Source organism: Bos indicus x Bos taurus, chromosome 19 (genome assembly GCF_003369695.1).
Source record: "Bos indicus x Bos taurus breed Angus x Brahman F1 hybrid chromosome 19, Bos_hybrid_MaternalHap_v2.0, whole genome shotgun sequence".
In the NCBI taxonomy this organism is placed as follows: Eukaryota; Metazoa; Chordata; class Mammalia; order Artiodactyla; family Bovidae; genus Bos; species Bos indicus x Bos taurus.
Window position 1 is genome coordinate 49,440,556 of NC_040094.1, and position 18,131 is coordinate 49,458,686.

Sequence of the window (18,131 nt, forward strand, 5' to 3'; positions counted from 1 at the left end):
ACCCACTGCCCGGCTGGCCCCATCCACCATGCCACCTTCCTCTCTCCAGTTAGCTGATGGTCCCGGAAATCCACATGGTTCCAGACAATACAGATCAAACAAGCAGGGGCTGTTTACAGCTTCTGGGATATGTAACTTCAGCAACAAAAAGAACTGGAGAAGGTCACCTTACCCCAGCCTCTCAGTTCACAGGAGAGGAGTCAAGGCCCAGAGAGTGAAGTGACTAGCCCAAGGCACCACAGACTGCTAACCAAGACTGGAACCAAGGTCTCTCTGCCTCGCCTCCTGGTCCTCTGCACACTGTACCACACTATAATTTCACTGCTTTAAATCACGGTTTTCTGAGAAACACAGGCTTCAATTACTTGAGGCCTGGAGTCCTTTGAGTCTTGCTGGAGATCAACACTGTTCTGATGGGGAAGGGGTTGGGACCTTTCGGATGAGACACCAAATTTGTAATACATATGTACATAGCCAACCAATAGACCAAAAGGCACTGCAAATTATACAGGGTGGGGCCTTAAAAAAAATGTTCTGGATAAAAATTCCTGAGATCCCACTGTAGATCTAAGTGGGCGCGGATAACATCACAGGAAGTCAGAGATCATGGCCTTAGCCACTATAAAAAAAATTCCTGGAATACATTTATCCAGCCCCGTTCTGATGGTTCTTAAAAAAAGTGCTCTTTGATGATGATGGTGATGATACAGTGGCCACTGCCCATTCCTTTGATGAAGTGAGTCATTCTTTTAATGGCAGCGCCAAGGAAACGCACATTACTGATTAGCACCGGACGACTCCTTTTGAACACGGAGGACCATTTTAATGATATACGTACAACCATGAGCCTCACGCAGCAAGCCGTGACAGCTTCACTTTGCAGGAATAAGATGCTTGCAAAAATATTGACTTTTTCACAGCAAAGAAAATCCTATAAACAACAAGATCCTACTGTATAGCACAGGGAACTATATTCAATATCCCATGATAAACCATATTGGAAAAGAATATGAAAAAGAACGTGTGTATATATATGCATATATGTATAACCAAATCACTCTGCTGGTTTGATTAGAAACTAGCACAACACTGTAAATCACCTATCCTTCAACAAAAATAAATTTTAAAATAAATAAAAAAGAAAATCTTATGCCACAGGATTTCCATACTCTCAGCATAGGTTTCTATTTTCTAGGCTCTTCTGGGAGGCAAATATAAACATCCCAGTGCAATTCCCACACATTTGGACAGAGATAGGAAAGAGTCAGAAACTGCTTGTTGGCACAAGCAGACCTAGGGAGTTGTGGTGTGAAAACTGCAGCCCGAGAAACTGGCCGAGTGGAAGGACTGCTGCCTCCTCCGGCGGGCAGGAAACGGGAGCAGGAAAGAATCACCCCAAGAGGACACCACGTGGGCCTTCGGGTTCGAGGAAGAAGCCCTTCCAGACACAAAGGAGGACTGAACTCCCTCCGGAGAAGGGAAAAACGGCCATCCAGGGCCGGGAGGGGAGAGGGCACAGGTTCCTAATAGCACATGCTCTGCCGCCAACAGGCTTCATCCCAGTCAGGCCTCTGCTTTCTCTGGAGGCCATCCAACCTCACTGCCAACTTCTCGGGGCCAGAAGAATGGCTTCCATGGGCAAGTGACCTGTGGGGCAGGGTGGCTAAGCTTCCTACTCTGTTTTTCCTTTGGAAAACTGAGCAAAAACAGTGTCCCATTGAATGCTCGGAGAGCAAAACAAATACGAAGGATGTCAAAGACAAGAGCTACGTAAATATTAGGGAAGACCATTTTATTAAAGAAAACTGGTGCTGGCCAAAGATACCAACAGAGAGTAAACAAAACTCAAAACCTGATTATCCACTCTGTCCCAAACCTCAGGTGCTCCCCATCTTTTGCTCTTGTGGGCAGACAATACAATGTAAGAGCTGGTGGTGACAAGGCAGCAATAATGTAAGAGCTGGTACTGACAATCTAGAATAATCAAGAAAAGCTTAAAATGCTTGGTTTGTGGTATTTAAGAGGGAAGAATAGTATAACTGCTGAAAAAGTGTACACCCCACAGTTCTAGGGCTGTATTTGAATTACCTGGAAACTCACTTATGCAACAGCCCTCATTTTCTGACGATGCTGAATAGTTCAACATATGTTTGCAATGTTTCATGTTTTGTCCCCGAATAACATGTCTGCAAGAAGAGCAGTCACTGACTTCTCTGTGCCTTGGTTTTCTCACCTGTAAAATTGGGGACAACAATAACACTGATTTCAAAGCATTGGTGAATTAATATATAATGGGTTAAAATGTGTAAAACTCTTAGTGTATAGTCAGCATCACATAAGTGTCAGCTCTTATGACGATGATTAATTCAGGCTGTGTAAGACTCCAGGAATTTTTTGGGATGACAGAGGATGAGATGGCTGGATGGCATCACTGACTTGATGGACATGAGTTTGAGCATGCTCTGGGAATTGGTGATAGACAGGGAAGCCTGGCATGCTGCAGTCCATGGTGTTGACTGAGCAACTGAACTGAACTGAAGACCCTAGGATCTAATCACAACAATGATCTGATCCCTGCCCTCGTGGCACTTACAGTCTAATAAGGGACCACAGGAGTAAAAAAAAATATTGCACAAACAGAATGGCAAATTGCAGTGAGTGCTATAAGAGGGACATCCCAGGAACCACGAGAGTGTATCAGAAGCCAATCTGGCCTGGTGTTACGGGGGGCATGGATCACAGTGTCAAATGTTTTTCACAAGGTGTAACAACTGAATGAAGATCTGCAGGAACTGGGAGGTGGGTGGAAAGAAGGGAAAAGTCTCCTGGGCAGAGGAAACAGCCTGTGCAAAGGCCTGGAGACTAAAAATAATTTGCTGGATTTGAGGACCTATCAGGCCAGTGCTGCTGGAGACAGAAAGCAGAGGGGTTACTGGGACAAGGAGGGGCTGGGGAAGCAGACAGAAGGCCAAGGGTGTGGGGACTTCCCTGGAAGTCCAGTGGTTAGGACTCCAAGCTCCCACTGCAGGGGACACGGGTTTGATCCCTAGGCAGGGAAGTAAGAACCCACAAGCCTCACGATGTGGCAAAAAAAACCAAAACAAAACAGGCTGAGTATGTACTTGCACAGAGTGGGTCACAAAATCCACGTTTTCTTGGTTTCCTGTGTAGCTCACAGAATGAGCAGGAGGGCATGCTGTTCCTAAGAGTGCAGAGCAGACCTGGAGGGGAAAAAACACTCCTCAAAGGTGAAGTGTAAAATAGACCTAACAGTCTGTTCACAGCCCAGATGAGTCTTCCTGGTGTTGTCATTTAGACTAGCGTTGGACTGGTGTTGCTTAGTTGCTTTACAGCTGAACAGGAGCATCACATACCGAAACCTCATGGGAGAGTTTCATAAATAAGACTGTTTTTGTGATGAAATATGGCCCACAGAGCAACCTCATGGCAAGTTCTCCTGCTTTTGAGACCCGTCATCTGAGGCACTTCTCCAGCCAGACCCCAGGCACTGGATCACAGGGCTCCCCTCAGGAGGCCAAGGAGTGACAGGCACCCTCTCCGGTGGGGCTGGGGCAGGGGGCGGGGCTCCCTCTGCAATAACTGCAGTCACTTCCAGGGCTATTTTCTCTACAAGAGGCAGAAATCCAGGGCGGGGAGGTGGGGGCACTAACCTTCCAGGTCATGGTTGAGTCCTGGATCACCGGCTCACATTACTCAGGAGGGTTGGCAAGGACAGGCAGTATTTATCAATTTCTTCCAGGCACTCCCTGGTTCACGCTTCTTCCTGTTGGCTGACTCCTCTATGTCCAGCTTACTTACTGGTTCGCTTATTTCAACCCCCACCCCCATGCTGGACTCTTCTCTCCTACCGGTAACACAGAAAGAAGGATCCTGTCTTCCATGAGGTGCTGGAGCCTCGAGGTCTGTAAGACTCCTGCCTTCAAGGGTTTTACCATCTTGCAGAGAAACAGCGCCGTACAGGGGAAAAGATGGCAGGTTCCACAACTGTGCCTCCTGGAAGCTGACCTGGCAGCATGCCCGGGCCCTGCCCAGGGCAGTTCTCTAAGATTCTGAGCCCACATGTCCCTGCTCAGGCCTGCCGCTCACTCTTTGGCCCATCCTGTATTCGTGCAACTCCAAAGCCAGTTAATCCTTAAAACTCCAAGTGAAGGGACTTCCCTGGAGGTCTAGTGGTTAGGACTCTGTGCTTACACTGCAGGGGGAATGGGTTTGATCCCTGGTTAGGGAACTAAGATCCCACATGTTGTGCAGTGCAGTCAAAAATAAAAAATACATGGAACTCTAAGTTAAAAACCCCCAAGGTGTCTCCATGAGCCTGTCAATGCTCAACAGATGTTATTTGGATAAATGAAGCTGAAAGATGAGCCAGGGCACAGGGATGCATGTCCTGGTTTGCGCTCTGAACAAATCATTCAATTTCTCTGGGCGTCAGTTTCCGATTCTCTAAAGAAGACTGGGTTGGGTGTGCCCTTTAGCTCAGAAGTAGGACAATCCAAAGTTTAGCAGGCCCTCACCTCTCCTCATGGTTTACTGTGGATCCTTTTGGTCCCCAGTCAATCAAAACATGACCCAAACCCAAGTAAGAATGAGAGTGTTCAGATGTCTTGATGCCTTTGAACACAGTCATGAAAGTCCTGGTCTTTCAACACCCCAGTCTCTCTACTTATCTTGAACTATTGCAACACTGAAAATTATAATAGTAATAATCTGATTCACCTTCAGGTTCAGGGTGGGGAAAAGAAACACCACAGAAATGGACTCATATTATGTGGGAGGAGTTGGTGACTCTCAAGTACATGTCCTTGCCATAGACTCTCAAATCAACCATCTCCTAATCTGAAAGGTAGATCTCTATTCTTCTCCAAACCACAAATCCGATAAGTGATTGAACTTCACCCCAGTACCAAAAGCCCCAGAGACTTCCAAGTACTGAACCATCAGATAAAGACGATGCAGGATTGGTGTCAGAAGCAACTGTGGTTTGGTTTCCCAGTTCCAGTACCCAAACTACAGATAAACATGTTCTTAATCTCTCTGTGTAAAGAAAACCATTTTCTTCTTTGCAAAACCAGACCCTGGCAAGTGGAAAATGAACCCTAACAGAGGGACTGGATGAGGTCACTGGAGTGTTTAGAGGAGGTGGGGACTTTGACGTCAGATTCCCTAAACTTGGCTTTATACTGTTCTCGTGGTATTTGAGTTTATCTGGAGATTTTATAAATACATCCACAATAGGTAAAAACTATTTAATTCTGTTTGTAAATACACACATACACACTCACATATATATATACACACCACATGTGTATTTGAGAACAGAAACATCACAAAAATCAAAGAACTGCTGCCTCTGTCCCCTGAGTCATGGAGGCTTCTGACGTTTTCTTGACAGATTTTTAAACGTTCTCTTCTTATGCTACTGTTAAAAATTGACAACAGTTATACTCAATACCTCATTTTTTTCTCAGGATTTGCAAACATATGTGAGCAGTCAATACCAGTCCTCCTGGGGACTTCCCTGGTGATCTAGTGGTTAAGAATCCATGCTGCCAAAGGAGGAGGTATGAGTTCGAGCCCTGGTCAGAGAACTAAGAGGTCATATACCATGCGGCATGGCCAAAAGCTAAACAAAACAAAACAAAACAATGGAAAACACACCAGTCCTCCTGAAGATTAGATGAGAAATCAACTGGAAGATGAACTGGTATAGGGACTCCAATCCTAAGTAATGTGATGCTACTTAAAGAGCGGGGAGGGCACAGTGGTCAGGAAGGTGCCAGGCTCCCACTGGACCCTACAGGACCACCGAGCCATGGCTGGCAAAAGCACAGCCCTGTGGCAACTTCCAGGCCCCTGTCTCCCGTGCTCAGCTCTTTCATTTCTTTCTTTCCACAGGATTTTATCACCTTCGCACAGTCTATGTATTTCGTATTGATCATGCTGCTGTTTCTTGCCTGTCTTCGCCAAGTAGATGGAAGCTTCACGAGGGCAGGAGACTGTGTTGTTCATTAACGTGTCCCAGGCCCCTCAGACAGGGTTGGCATATACAATAAAGCTGGCAGATGAACCGGTGGGATCCACTACGTTCAGGAACTGGGGGGCTTGGAGGCTCGAGGCAGAGGAGCCCCCACCTTCCCCCACCCAGCTAAGAGCGAAGGTGGAACAGTAGAGCTGGGGGACTCGTCCCTTTAACCTAAATGGTGCCTAATTGGAAGATGTTTATAAAGAGGCCCACGAAGAGGTCTCTAGTTCCATGGCCCTGTTTTACAGATGAGGAAATACAGGGGAAATGACTCATTTGCCGAAGTCTCCCAGCACTCAGCCCCTCATCTCCCAAGTCCCGCTCACTGGAAGAAGCCGTTTTTATCATGTAGGTCAAAAGTGTGTGTGAAGGGATTTCCCTGGCGGCTCCAGTTGAGTTAGGACTCTGAACGTCCACTACAGGAACTAGGATCCCACAGCCAAAAACAAACCAAAAAAACCCAATGCATGAAAACAGAAGACTGTGCCTATAAACGACATTTCAAAACAGCTAAAATGACCAACTACACTGGTCTACCTGCTTAATGAGCACAGACTCACTCGGGACTTCCCTAGGATTAAGTTCGGTCGGGAAACCCAGCTCTCAGCCCGGAGCTCACCCAAGTGTTAGGTTAGATGCCGAGCCCCCTTCAGAGGCTGTCTTCAGGGACTTCCCTGGTGGTCCAGTGGTTAGGACTCTGTGCTTCCACTGAAGGGGACCCAGGTTCAAACCCTGGTCAGGGAACTAAGATCCCTCAAGCCACATAGGGCAGCCAAAAAAAAAAAAAAAGAGGCCAACTTCACAGAGTGACCTCCCACTTCTACTGACTTCTGTCAACATGATTCTGGCAGAGTTTAGATTTGGTCTGGACCAGTCTAGTGAGTTTCAGAAGTGAGTTTCCTCTTGTTCCTAAATCAGCTCTTAGGATTCTCTGGGTAACAACTCAGGGGCAGTGGCTAAGACAGGGACTGGCCATCTCCTGCGGGGCCTTCTGCGGTGCAGCCTTTCAAAGGTGCACCTGCTGCAAAAAACACCTTCAGGCTATGATAATCACCCAGATGCCCACAGCACTCCAGACCACAGAAAGGGGAAGGAGAACATCACGAACTGGGCCCTCTGGCAACTCATTTCCAACGTACACATTCTCGCCCTGCTAAGAAAGTCCCTTTTGGCTTTGTATGCTTCATTCTTGTACTTTAACAGTTCAACTCACTCCTTCCACAAATTTCTCCCATACCCACTTGCCTTGGCTACTTCACTCTGGCTACAAACTTGAAGAAAGATTTTATTACCCACCAGGGGATGTGAAGGAACCTGGAAAACGGTGTTGTTTGGATTCCTTCAGGCCTCTTAATGTATGAAGGCGGCAAAAATAATACATCAGCTTAAGTGGAACTGCAATTCTAAACATCTTATAGTTCAATAATGAGATGTATTTGAATGTAAGGCCAGTTATCGGTTAAAGCTGATTTTTTAAAAAGCAAATTCAGTAGTTAGTACTCAAAGAGCAACAACAACAACAAATATCTGTCTGTCTGGAATTACTTGCGCTTTAAAAGGTGGATATAGTGTACTAGAAAACACATAATATGTTTCCCAGGTGGCTTAGTGGTGAAGAATTCGCCTGCCAGTGCAGGAGACTAGGGTTCGATCCCTGGTTCAGGAAGATTCCACATGTCAAGGAGCAACTAAAACTGTGTGTCACAACTACTGAGCCTGTGCTCTAGAGCCTGTACTCTGCAACAAAAGAAACCATCACAATGAAAAGCCCACGCACCGCAACTAGAGTAGCCCCACTAGCCACATGCAGAGAAAAGCCTGCACAGCAACAAGACCCAGCACAGCCGAAAATAAATAAATACATAAATTTTATTTATATATATACATAAAGAAAACATATAATGCTAGGTTCTCTATTTCTACCTTTTTTTTTTTTTTTGGCTGCACTGCATGTGGGATCTTAAGTCACGGAACCAGGGATCGAACCCGCATTCCCTGAATTGGAAGTGCAGAGTCTTAACCACTGGACGGCCAGGCAAGTCCATCTATTTCTAGTTCTGCCACTATCTAGCAGGATGGATCAGTCCTAACTTCCATATAACACACGCTGAAAGCCGGCGGCTCTGGTCTGCTCCAGGGTTCTGTGACATCACAGGGCACAGGTGAACACTCTGGCTGAGTCCAGGATTAAGGAGCAGGGCTTCCCTGATGGCCTCAACCTGGCTGCACATTAGAGTTGCCTGGAGTTTATTAAAAAAAAATTTTTTTAAAGAAAGCATGCCAACCTCCTCTCTTAGAAATTCTGATTTCATTCGTCTGAAGTGGGGCCTTGGCATAAGGTTATTTTAAAAGGTCCCAGGTGACTCAGTCAGCTGGGGTGGGGAAGCACAGACTCAAGTTCACACATTCCCACTGCAGCTGAAACAGGTGTTTCTCTCACTCCTAGAGGCTCCTCAGGAATCACGGGTCATTTGCTTTAAGAGGAAGGAGATCCGAGTTAGTTTTGGTCAACAAACTCCCCTGACCCAACTGGAGATCGACGACGATGTCAGGTTCAAGGCTTCTGATGGCACTGTTTGTTCAGAAAATGTATGAAAAAAAAAAAAAAAATCCGGTTTCCATGACAAACTCTCCTGTAGCCAGGACAATGGTTCCCCCGACTCTGAAACACAGAGGGGAAGATAATCTCTTGGAGGAAGGGGTGGTTTTGAATTATAATTATTAATTAGTCTACTAACTAGGGAAATCATGTTTCATACATAAGAGGACTACCCTGGATCAAGGTTCATTTTTTTAATAGTGAAACATCATGCTGAGTGAAAAATGAAACCGACTTGGAATAATCACAGGCCATTTATCTCCTGGGGTTTGGCAGTGGGAAAATTAATCTCATGACTGATATGAGGGGCCGATCAAGACAGCACTACACACTGGGGGTCATGTCCACCCAAGCAAGTATCTTGGAACCCCTCTCATTGTGTGGAAGGAGACACTGTTGATAAGATCCCATTAAAGAATGTAAATTACAGCTAGGGCAACATTTTCCTTATTCCCTGCTCCAAATCCATAGCCCATTCACCCAATGATAAAAGAGCTCCTTGTCTTATTGGTCTTCAAGAGCCTCCAAGAGAAATCTAATCAATATTCGCTGAGTGCCTGCTACAGAGGGTATGGCCGACTCACTGTGCTAAACGCCAGGGAGGATGCAAAGATGAGCAAGACACAGTTCCAGCTTTCAAGGACAAACTGGCAGGAGAAGTGTGCCACCCCACGCAGGGGGACCTTCCTGCTCCCTCCTCTCTCTGTCACCACCCTCTCCTGAGACCCACCTGAGCTAAGCAAGTTCCCTCCACGGTGGCCCAAGGGCCAAGCCTACTCCCTCTCATGTCATCACACACCCAAATCCTGGTGCCAGAACCTGGTGGGAGGTGGGCCTCTGCAAAGTCAACCCGCACCCCAGACCCAGCCTGACCATTAGACAGTTCTGTCTGCCCAAAGCTCTGACTACAGTAGGGAGGAGCAACTCTGGTTAAAGGCTTCTAAGACGTGAACTTTCGGTTTTGCTATTTCAGAAATATTCTGGGGCAAGACCTTACAGAAAGACATGCACCTGCTTGGATATTATTAGACCTCAAGCAAAGAATCGAGCTTAAATGGCAGGTTTGGTGTAAGAGCCTCTTCACCTGCACTGTCCCCATGATCGATGGATGCAGTCAATGCTCCCGATGGAGATGCTCAGAAGGCAGCGTTTTCACCCAAAAGCTGCGTGCATCTTTCTTTTTTTTTTTTTTCCTGCGTGCATCTTTCTCAGGTTGAAACGAAGATTGAGAGGCTGCGACTCTCCTGGGAGGATGGAGACCATTGGAGCATCTCCCCGAGCCTACAGCAAAGTCTCTTTTCACTCCTTCTCTGGATCCCATCTCTCACTGCAACATCGCTCGGTCAGTCCTCGGGTTTGTTCTAACAAACATACCAGAACGTAAGCACTGCAGGGGCTGCTCTTCAAAGGGAAGCAGGAGGATCGGATTCAAGGTTCGGTTCCCTCGCTGGCCCATGACCATGGACAGGTCATAAGCTCTGTCTGGCCTCAGCTTCCTCATCTATCTGTCATGGGAACACAGCAAGGCAGTGACTGTTCACCGTGGGAGGGCAGTGGTGATGCCTGGGTGAGGGTAGTACCTGCCCCAAAATACCACCCTCGAAGGTTCTAACCTGCTCCCACCACTGTCACTGATGGTCATGCATCCCATTCCTTAGGTGGGGGCAGGGTGGGGAAAATATTAAGACTCAGTGGGACTTCCCTGGTGGTCCAGTGGCTAAGGGTCCACACTCCCAGTGTAGGGAGCCCAGGTTCAATCCCTGGTCAGGGAACTAGATCCCACATGCTGCAACTAAGATAAGGCATAGCCAAATAACTAACTAAATAAACAAATATGTTTTTAAAAGATTTATCGGTCTAAACCAGCAAGATCTGTTCTAGGAGTCTAACATACTCTCTGTTGTTGCTGTTTAGTCACTAAGTGGTGTCTGACTTTTTGGGACCCCATGGACTGTAGCCCACCAGGTTCCTCTGTCCACGGGATTCTCCAGGCAAGAATACTGGAGTGGCTTGCCAGTTCCTTCTCCAGGAATCTTCCCAACCCAGGGATCGAACCCATGTCTTCTGCATTGCAGGTGGATTATTTCACCACTGAGCCACCTGGGAAGCCAAACATACTCTGATGGGAAGCTATGCATTTATCCATACATGCGCTCACTGCTCACAATACATCTGGAGCTTTTCGGAAATTTTCTTCAAAGAATATACTTTTGAATCCTCTAAGAGGTAGAAAGTCTCTCATTAGTTTTTAGAAACAGCCAAAAATCCAAGTGCCCTTTATAAATCATGCAATCAAGCTAAGTAATAACAGTTTTGATCAAAATTTCAGTGTGGGCCATGTCAAAGCTATATTCAAGCAGAGACTGGGAAAAATTGGGAAATGTTTTAAGTTGTGTAAGAATAAACAGCTTAAGAATTAAAAAAAAAATACTTGCTTTTTCAGGGCTCCTTTTTTCATTTTAAAGTTGAATTATTAAATGACACTAAAAAAAAAAGTTTAAAAAAAGACTGATTTGTTTGACATGAACATTGACCCTGAAGGGGTGATGATTTTGAAAAACACGACATTTTCTTGGATGAAAAAGTTCAGGTACGTTTGTGGAAAAAACAAAACAAATATTTCACTCTATTGTCAAGTGGTACATTAATTTTCCTAGGAAAAACAGCTGTATGGACAAGCTAATGGTTTAAGAACTGTGACCTCCAAAAGAGACAAACAATGCATCAATTTTTGATTTATAAACAGTTTTGAGTTGAAATTTTAAATGGCCTCCTAATCAACTATCAAAAGAATCGTGGGAATTCCCTGGCAGTCCAGTGAAGGACTCCATGCCTCCACTGCCGAGGCCAGGGTTTAATCCCTGGTCAGGGAACTAAGATCCTGCAAGCTTTGTGGCACAGCAAAGAAAAAAAAAAAAAACAGCAACAATCTTTTCTGTAGAGGGTGGGCTACCCATAAAATCAAACTCAAAGAATAATGCCAAGGTATTTCTGAAGCCACATCTGCTAGAAAGCTGATCTGAAACCACGGCAGACCAGAGGACCTATATTAATTAACATTTCTCGATAGGTTTGTAGGTACATAGGGCATCATGAAGGAACTGCTGTGGTTATTCAGGTCTTCGAAATATAAGCAAAATAAAACCTACACATTCCGTTTGCAGACATTAAACCCACCCTGCTAAACGGAAACACTTTAAAGCTTACTTTAAAATGGCCATCAAGAAACCAATTTAAGGTTGGCTTGTGCTTTTTAAAACATCTACTATTGCTTGGGGGCTGGAGGAGGGAGCTCTTAAAGAATACATATGACCAGCAAATTCTAGTCCTAGGAATTTATCCCAAGGTAATAATTAAGCAGTTAAGATGGGCTCTGGAGTTTAGCAGTAAGGTTTATCACAACTGTTCATAGTAATGAAAATTAAAAGCAGCCTGAATATCTAAATGGTTGAGTGGTCAAATTACGGTATACCCATTCAGAGAAGTATTACAGTAAGCTATATACAGGGAAGCAGCCAGTGAGAATAATGTTGTAGAATTAAATTTACTGACCTAATAAGATCTAAGTTTGGGGAAGAAAAGCATAATTTATGCAAAGTGAGCACATAAAAATGTCCAGAAGGACATATATCAAGATATTAATAGACTAGTCATCAGAGAAATGCAAACCAAAACCATAAGGAGATACGACTTCACACCCACTAGAACAACTGTAATTTACAAAAACAAAAAACAAAAAAGATATTAAGCGTTGGTGAGAAACTGAAGCCTTCCTAAACTGCAGGTGGGACGGTTAAAATAGTGTAGTTGCTTTGGCAAATGGTTTGCCAGTTCCTCAAAAGGTTAGACAGAAAGTTACAACATGACCTAGAAATCCCACTCTTCAGTATATACCCAAGAAATATAAAAAATACACGGCCATTCAAAAATTTGTACCTAAACATTCGCAGCAGCATTATTCATAATAGCCAAAAAGGGGAAAAAACCCGTGTCCATCAAATGAAGAATTGATGTACAAAATGGGGTATATCCACGTAACGAAATATTGTTATTTAGTCACCAAGTCCTGTCTGATTCTTTTCTACCCCGTGGACTGTAGCCCAGCTGGAGTGAGTTGCCATTTCCTTCTCCAGGGCATATTCCCCACCAAGGGATCAAACATATCTGCTGCTTTGCAGGTGGATACCTTACCACTGAGCCACTAGGGAAGTCCTAACGGAATATCATTCATCAATAAAAAGGAAAAAAAGCACTGATACAGGCCATAAGACGGATGAACCCTGAAAATGTTACATGAAGTGAAAGAAGCCATACATGAAAGACCACATGTGGAATGATTCTATTAATATGGAATGTCCAGAATAGGCAAATCTATAGAGACAAATGGAGATCAGTGGTTACTGGGGGCTGGGAGGTTTGGGGAGTGACAGTTAACAGGTATGGAGTTTCTTTTGGGAATGATGAAAATAACATAAAACTGACTGTGGTGATGGCTGCACAATCCTGTGAATACACTAAAAATCAGAATTGTATATTTTAAACAAGTGAATTTTATGATATGTGAGTTACAGCTCAAAGGGACAACAGAGATGGTTGGATGGCATCACTGACTTGATGGACCTGACTTTGAGCAAGCTCCAGGAGTTGCTGATGGACAGGGAAGCCTGGCGTGCTGCAGTCCATGGGGTCACAAAGAGTCAGACACTGCTGAGCTGAACTGAAAGATGTTAGAATGTTAACAGAAGTAATGTTTGGGTAATAGAATTATAGGTTTATTGTGTTTATTTTTTAAATTTAGACTATATTTTCTAACTCTTCTTTCTACCATACATATGAATACTTGAGAGGTTTTCTCAAATCTTCCCATGTTATTATACAGAAAGCACCAAACACAAAGGATTTGAAGAAAAGGAAATCTACCTTTCTTACAATAGTGGAATAACTGGAAACAACCCAAATGACCCCAGTAGGGTGACCACTAGGCAAAGCATGGCTTGTTACCACGTTAGCCCTGGTCAGTTTTGACCCCCGTCCCTACCCTGAGGCTGACACAGAAGGCTCAAATGCTTTCTGCATGGGTGGTGGTTTACTAAGGTGCTGCTGAAACTGACAGACGCAGTGGTGCACTCAGAATATTTCCTAACAGGTCACAGGACACGTTTTGTGGGGAAAAAACAACAACAACTGAACAAAAATACAGAACCCTCTTTTATACTGTTCGACTTGCTGTGTGTTTGTACGTGAACAAAGATCATAAGATAATCAGAAGTGATGCAGAGCCTGTGTAAAAGTGAAAATTTTTAAAAGTCATGTATGCAAGGACCTTGGGACTTTGTTTGGTGTTTGAGGGGAGGGCGGGTCTCAAGTTCTACTTTTCCTAGTCCACATGTGTCCTGGTGCACTCACTCATTTAAATATCTCTAAACGCTTGTTGCTCTGAGGCAGCAAACTCTGAAACCAAACATGGAATATAGGTAAAGAAAAAACAAGGGGGGAAAAAAAATCCCCAGCCCCTGAGAAATACAGCCAACCAACATGTTTATTATTCAAAGACTATGATTCACTGTCCCTGTTTTTTAAGCCAGCATCACACTCTAATCATATTGCTAGGTTACGGGCCCCGAGTTATGCGTGCATAATAAAAACGGAATCCATCAAAATGATACATTAGGCTTTTCTCCCCTATATCATCTCTTTAGGGAAAACATTTAATCATGATAAAACACACACAGTATTAAACCTAAATATTACTGTGGATTCCCCAAACCAAAGAGGTTTCCAATGAAACTGAAATAGTTATCCTATGAGTATTCAACCTGGAAAACAAGAGTTGCCATCAAAGGCAGGCAAAAATTCCCAAGAGGCCCATGCAGGTGGTACTATTCAGCTCAGACAGGAGGAAACCTTTATGTGGCTCACTGGCTTTTATATTCAGGAATACGGTTTACCATCAAACTTACGCAAGAATCACTCTCATACACATTTTCTCTTGTGAATTTAGAAGTTATATCACTGTGGAGAGCCACATGGGCATGCAAGTTAAAAAAACAAAACAGACGAATGCGCACTACAGTCTAATTTCACGATCAGCAGTCTTGAACGTGAGCTTCAGGAGACACTCTCCTTCATAGTATATATACTCGAGACCTCCTATGAGGATAATTCATGCAGGTAGTAAGTATCAGAATAAATGAGAAGCAAGGCCATTTCTAGGTAAGACTTAACGTCTCAGTGTGTTTTTGTGGACACTTCTCCGGGACTTTGTTTAGTCCCCTCTAAAACCCAAACATCAGCTCAATAAAAGAGATCGCATATCCTAAAGTACCCTGAAGAAAGTGCCCTGCCTTGCATTCCGCAGATCTCCTTGGTACTTGAGAGAGGTGACACCCAAAGGTGGCGCAATGAGGGCCACAGGGCAGCGATGATGTGACGGCAACGATGCACCACAAACCAACATCAGGCACAAGACCCAGGTCCAGGGAGGAGGAGGAAACTCACTGACTGGATAAAGCACCTTCTGGATTAACAAGGCTTGGGTGCTTAGAAACACTGACATAACTGCATTTTAGGTCCAGTAGCCTAGAGTCTTGGCTTGTGGATGTCTGGCTAAGACACACACTGAAGGAGAATCACAATATTGCCTCCGCTGCACTAGTTACTTCATCAATCAAAACGAAACAGCATCAAAAAAATATCCCCTGCCCAGGCATTGTATAACATTTAAAAACGATGACTTACGAGTAAAAAACACCTTCTGGGGGATGGGATGGCAAGAAGAATTTACATTATTATCTAATGTGATGTGCCAGGTCTCTTCACACATGGGAGTGTGTCAGCTGTCCCCATTTCACAGATCAGGAAAGAGAGTCTCAAAGACTCTGAGGATACAGCTACCAAGGGACCGGAAAGCACTCAGGTTTGTCTGATTTTACAGCCACTACACTCTGCATGCAACATCACTGCAGCCTAGTTTAACTGCAAACTCTGCATTTAGAACTTCAAAATAATAATTCCCGGATTCTCTGCTGGTGCAGTGGATAAGAGTCCACCTGCTGATGCAGGGAACACGGGTTCGATCCTGGTCTGGGAAGATCCCACATGCCACAGAGCAGCTAAGCCCGTGTGCCACAGCTACTGAGCCAGTGCTCCTCAACAAGAGAAGCCACTGCAATGAGAAGCTCAGGCACAGCAATGAAGACCCAGCACAGCCAAGAGTTAATTAAAGGAAAAAAAGATTTAAAAAAATAACAATTCCCACTATGTTTGGGGATCGAAATTTTTACTGGTAGGTAATTCTGGGAGTGCAATTCTGACCTTTTCCCTAAAGAGCTGTTACACTCAAACATAACCTTTTGATAAGGGTCTGAACTCTTTTACCAAGAACTCTGGGAATCTTGGATTCTAAATACAACTTCGAAATATTTACATGAACTGAAACTATAGTCCCAGTTAAAGGCTACAGTTATTTTTGGTTCTTTAGCCAAAGTTATTCAATAACTGAAACACTAGAGTCCAGTGGCAGAACAGTAAACGAAAAGAGGTGGCAAAGAAAACCATAAACACAATGATGATATGAAATGATTGGTTTCCATGTCACACATTTTGGTCATTTTCTTTACACTCTTTTTTGTGAACGGATGCCAGGCACCAATTAACCAATCCAAGATGAAATGTTCAAGTTCAAAACCTGATTCCTGTTGAGAAAGTGGATTTTTTTTCCCCTCAACTAGAAGGAAAACTTACATGACTTTTGTGGAGTGTGTATAAATTTTCCTTTAAAAAAAAAAAAGAATTTGAAAAAAGTGGCCTCCTACTTCTTCAGCTATTTCCAAATTCTTGTTACCTACCCCAAGAGCACAGACTAGTATTTACCTAAAATGCATAACCTCCAAAGAGTTCACGCTATGGCACTCAGGGACACACATGTCCATTCTTCATCTGAACACCTAGTACCTGATACACCATATTAAAGAGTACACAGTGGAGATCATTAAATAGAACCTGCTCCAGTGTGCCATGCCCACATCCTGAACAATACATTAAAAAAAAAAAAAAAAAACCTAAATTAGGTTCTTTCAACCAGAAGGAGGAAGAAAAAAAAGCCGAGTTTGTCCACAAAATGTCCTCCCAGCCAAGGTGTCCGAGTCCACAGCCTGAGAGAAGGCCTGAAATCGTTAAATAAATGTAAACCAGGCTCTTCTCTACAGAGAAAAAAGAAAAAAAAGATGAAAAGACGTTTCGGACAGCCCCCCGGTGTTCTCCCACCAGGAGACAGTCGTTTAAAGTTAAGGAGCGGCTTCACCACTGTCCCATATGGGGTTTTTAAAAACGAGTCCCATTCCCACCGCTTAACCTGCTTAAGGAAGTCTTGCTGCCCCCAAAGGAAGCCCGCTGCCTCCAATACCAAGAAACCTGCAAGGCAGGTAAGCAGAATCAAACTCTTGGGGAAAGAATGCTTAGCCACTTTCAGTGGCATTTGTTTCCCAAAGTTATCGCATTTTGCAAAGTTCAAGCGAGGATTATAAACGCAAGACATTCCCTTCCCCTTGGTCACAGGGCCCTTCCTGCCCTCCCTCCGCGGCCACCGCCAGGCCAAGCCGGCTCCCACCTGTGGAAAGGGTCCGACAGGTGGGACGGCCTCCCAAGGGCCCCGGGCCTTCTGGACACCCTGAGGTGCCGCCAGGACGACACAAAGTTGCGTCGGAGAGCACGCGGCCCGGGAGGCGCTGCTCGTGACAGCCGCGCCGGCCCGCGAGGCCCCTGGGTGGCGGACGCCTCGGCGGGGCCGGCCGTGGCCGCCACTCCGGCCGGTCAGGAGGCCGCCTCTCCCCGCCCAGCGTCGCCTCCGCCCCGGCGGACGCACGAAGCCTGGGGCCGCCGCCGCCGCAAGCCGCCGCATTCCCGGCTCGGACCCCAGCCCGTGCCGCGCTGTCCCCCACCCCAAGCTTCCCGGTCACTCACCCCGGGGCCGGGCAACAGCAATGCCAGCAGCAGCAGCAGCAATCGGACAAGCATGGCGAGGACTCGGCCTGGCTCCTGGCCGGCCGGCCGGCTCCAGGGGGGCGGTGCGGGCAGGCGGGCAGAGGACGGGGCGGGGGCGTCGCGACGACAGAACGGCGGCGGCCGGGACTCAGGGGACGCAGCGCTGACTAGGCGGTGGCGGCACCCCCATTCCCGGCCCTATAAGTGCCGGGCGCCGGCGCTTCTTCCGGTCGGGGAGGGGCCGGAGGCGGGGCCGACCTAGAGGCGGGCCTGGGATTGGGCGGAGCCCTGGCTCAGGGCGGGGATTGGGCTGGTGTGGGCGGGGTTGTCGCGGGAGGGGCGGGGTTATAGGCGGTGCCAAAGGCCTCCAGCTGGCCTTGGGTCCCTTGGCCGCGGCCGCGGGAGAAGAGGACCAGGCCTCTGCGTCCGGCATCTAGGGGAGCTGAGTGATCGAGGCAAAGAACTTGTCTGAGGCAAGTGGAGGCCGGTAACCCGGCCACGTGGGCG

At 45.8% G+C, this 18,131-nt stretch overlaps 1 protein-coding gene and 1 non-coding gene across 2 annotated transcripts in view; one reads left to right on the forward strand and one right to left on the reverse strand.

Annotated features, from left to right (window-relative positions):
* Positions 1 to 17,830, reverse strand: part of ERN1 (endoplasmic reticulum to nucleus signaling 1) — an 82,366-nt gene extending 64,536 nt beyond the window's left edge. The window contains exon 1 of the mRNA XM_027517673.1: positions 17,604 to 17,830. Coding sequence (XP_027373474.1) covers positions 17,604 to 17,657 — 54 coding nt within the window. The 5' untranslated portion in view covers positions 17,658 to 17,830. The remainder of the gene's footprint in view (positions 1 to 17,603) is intronic.
* TRNAG-UCC lies at positions 6,715 to 6,787 on the forward strand. The gene has a single exon. It is a non-coding gene; the product is annotated as a tRNA-Gly (tRNA).
* Positions 17,831 to 18,131: the final 301 nt, after the last annotated feature.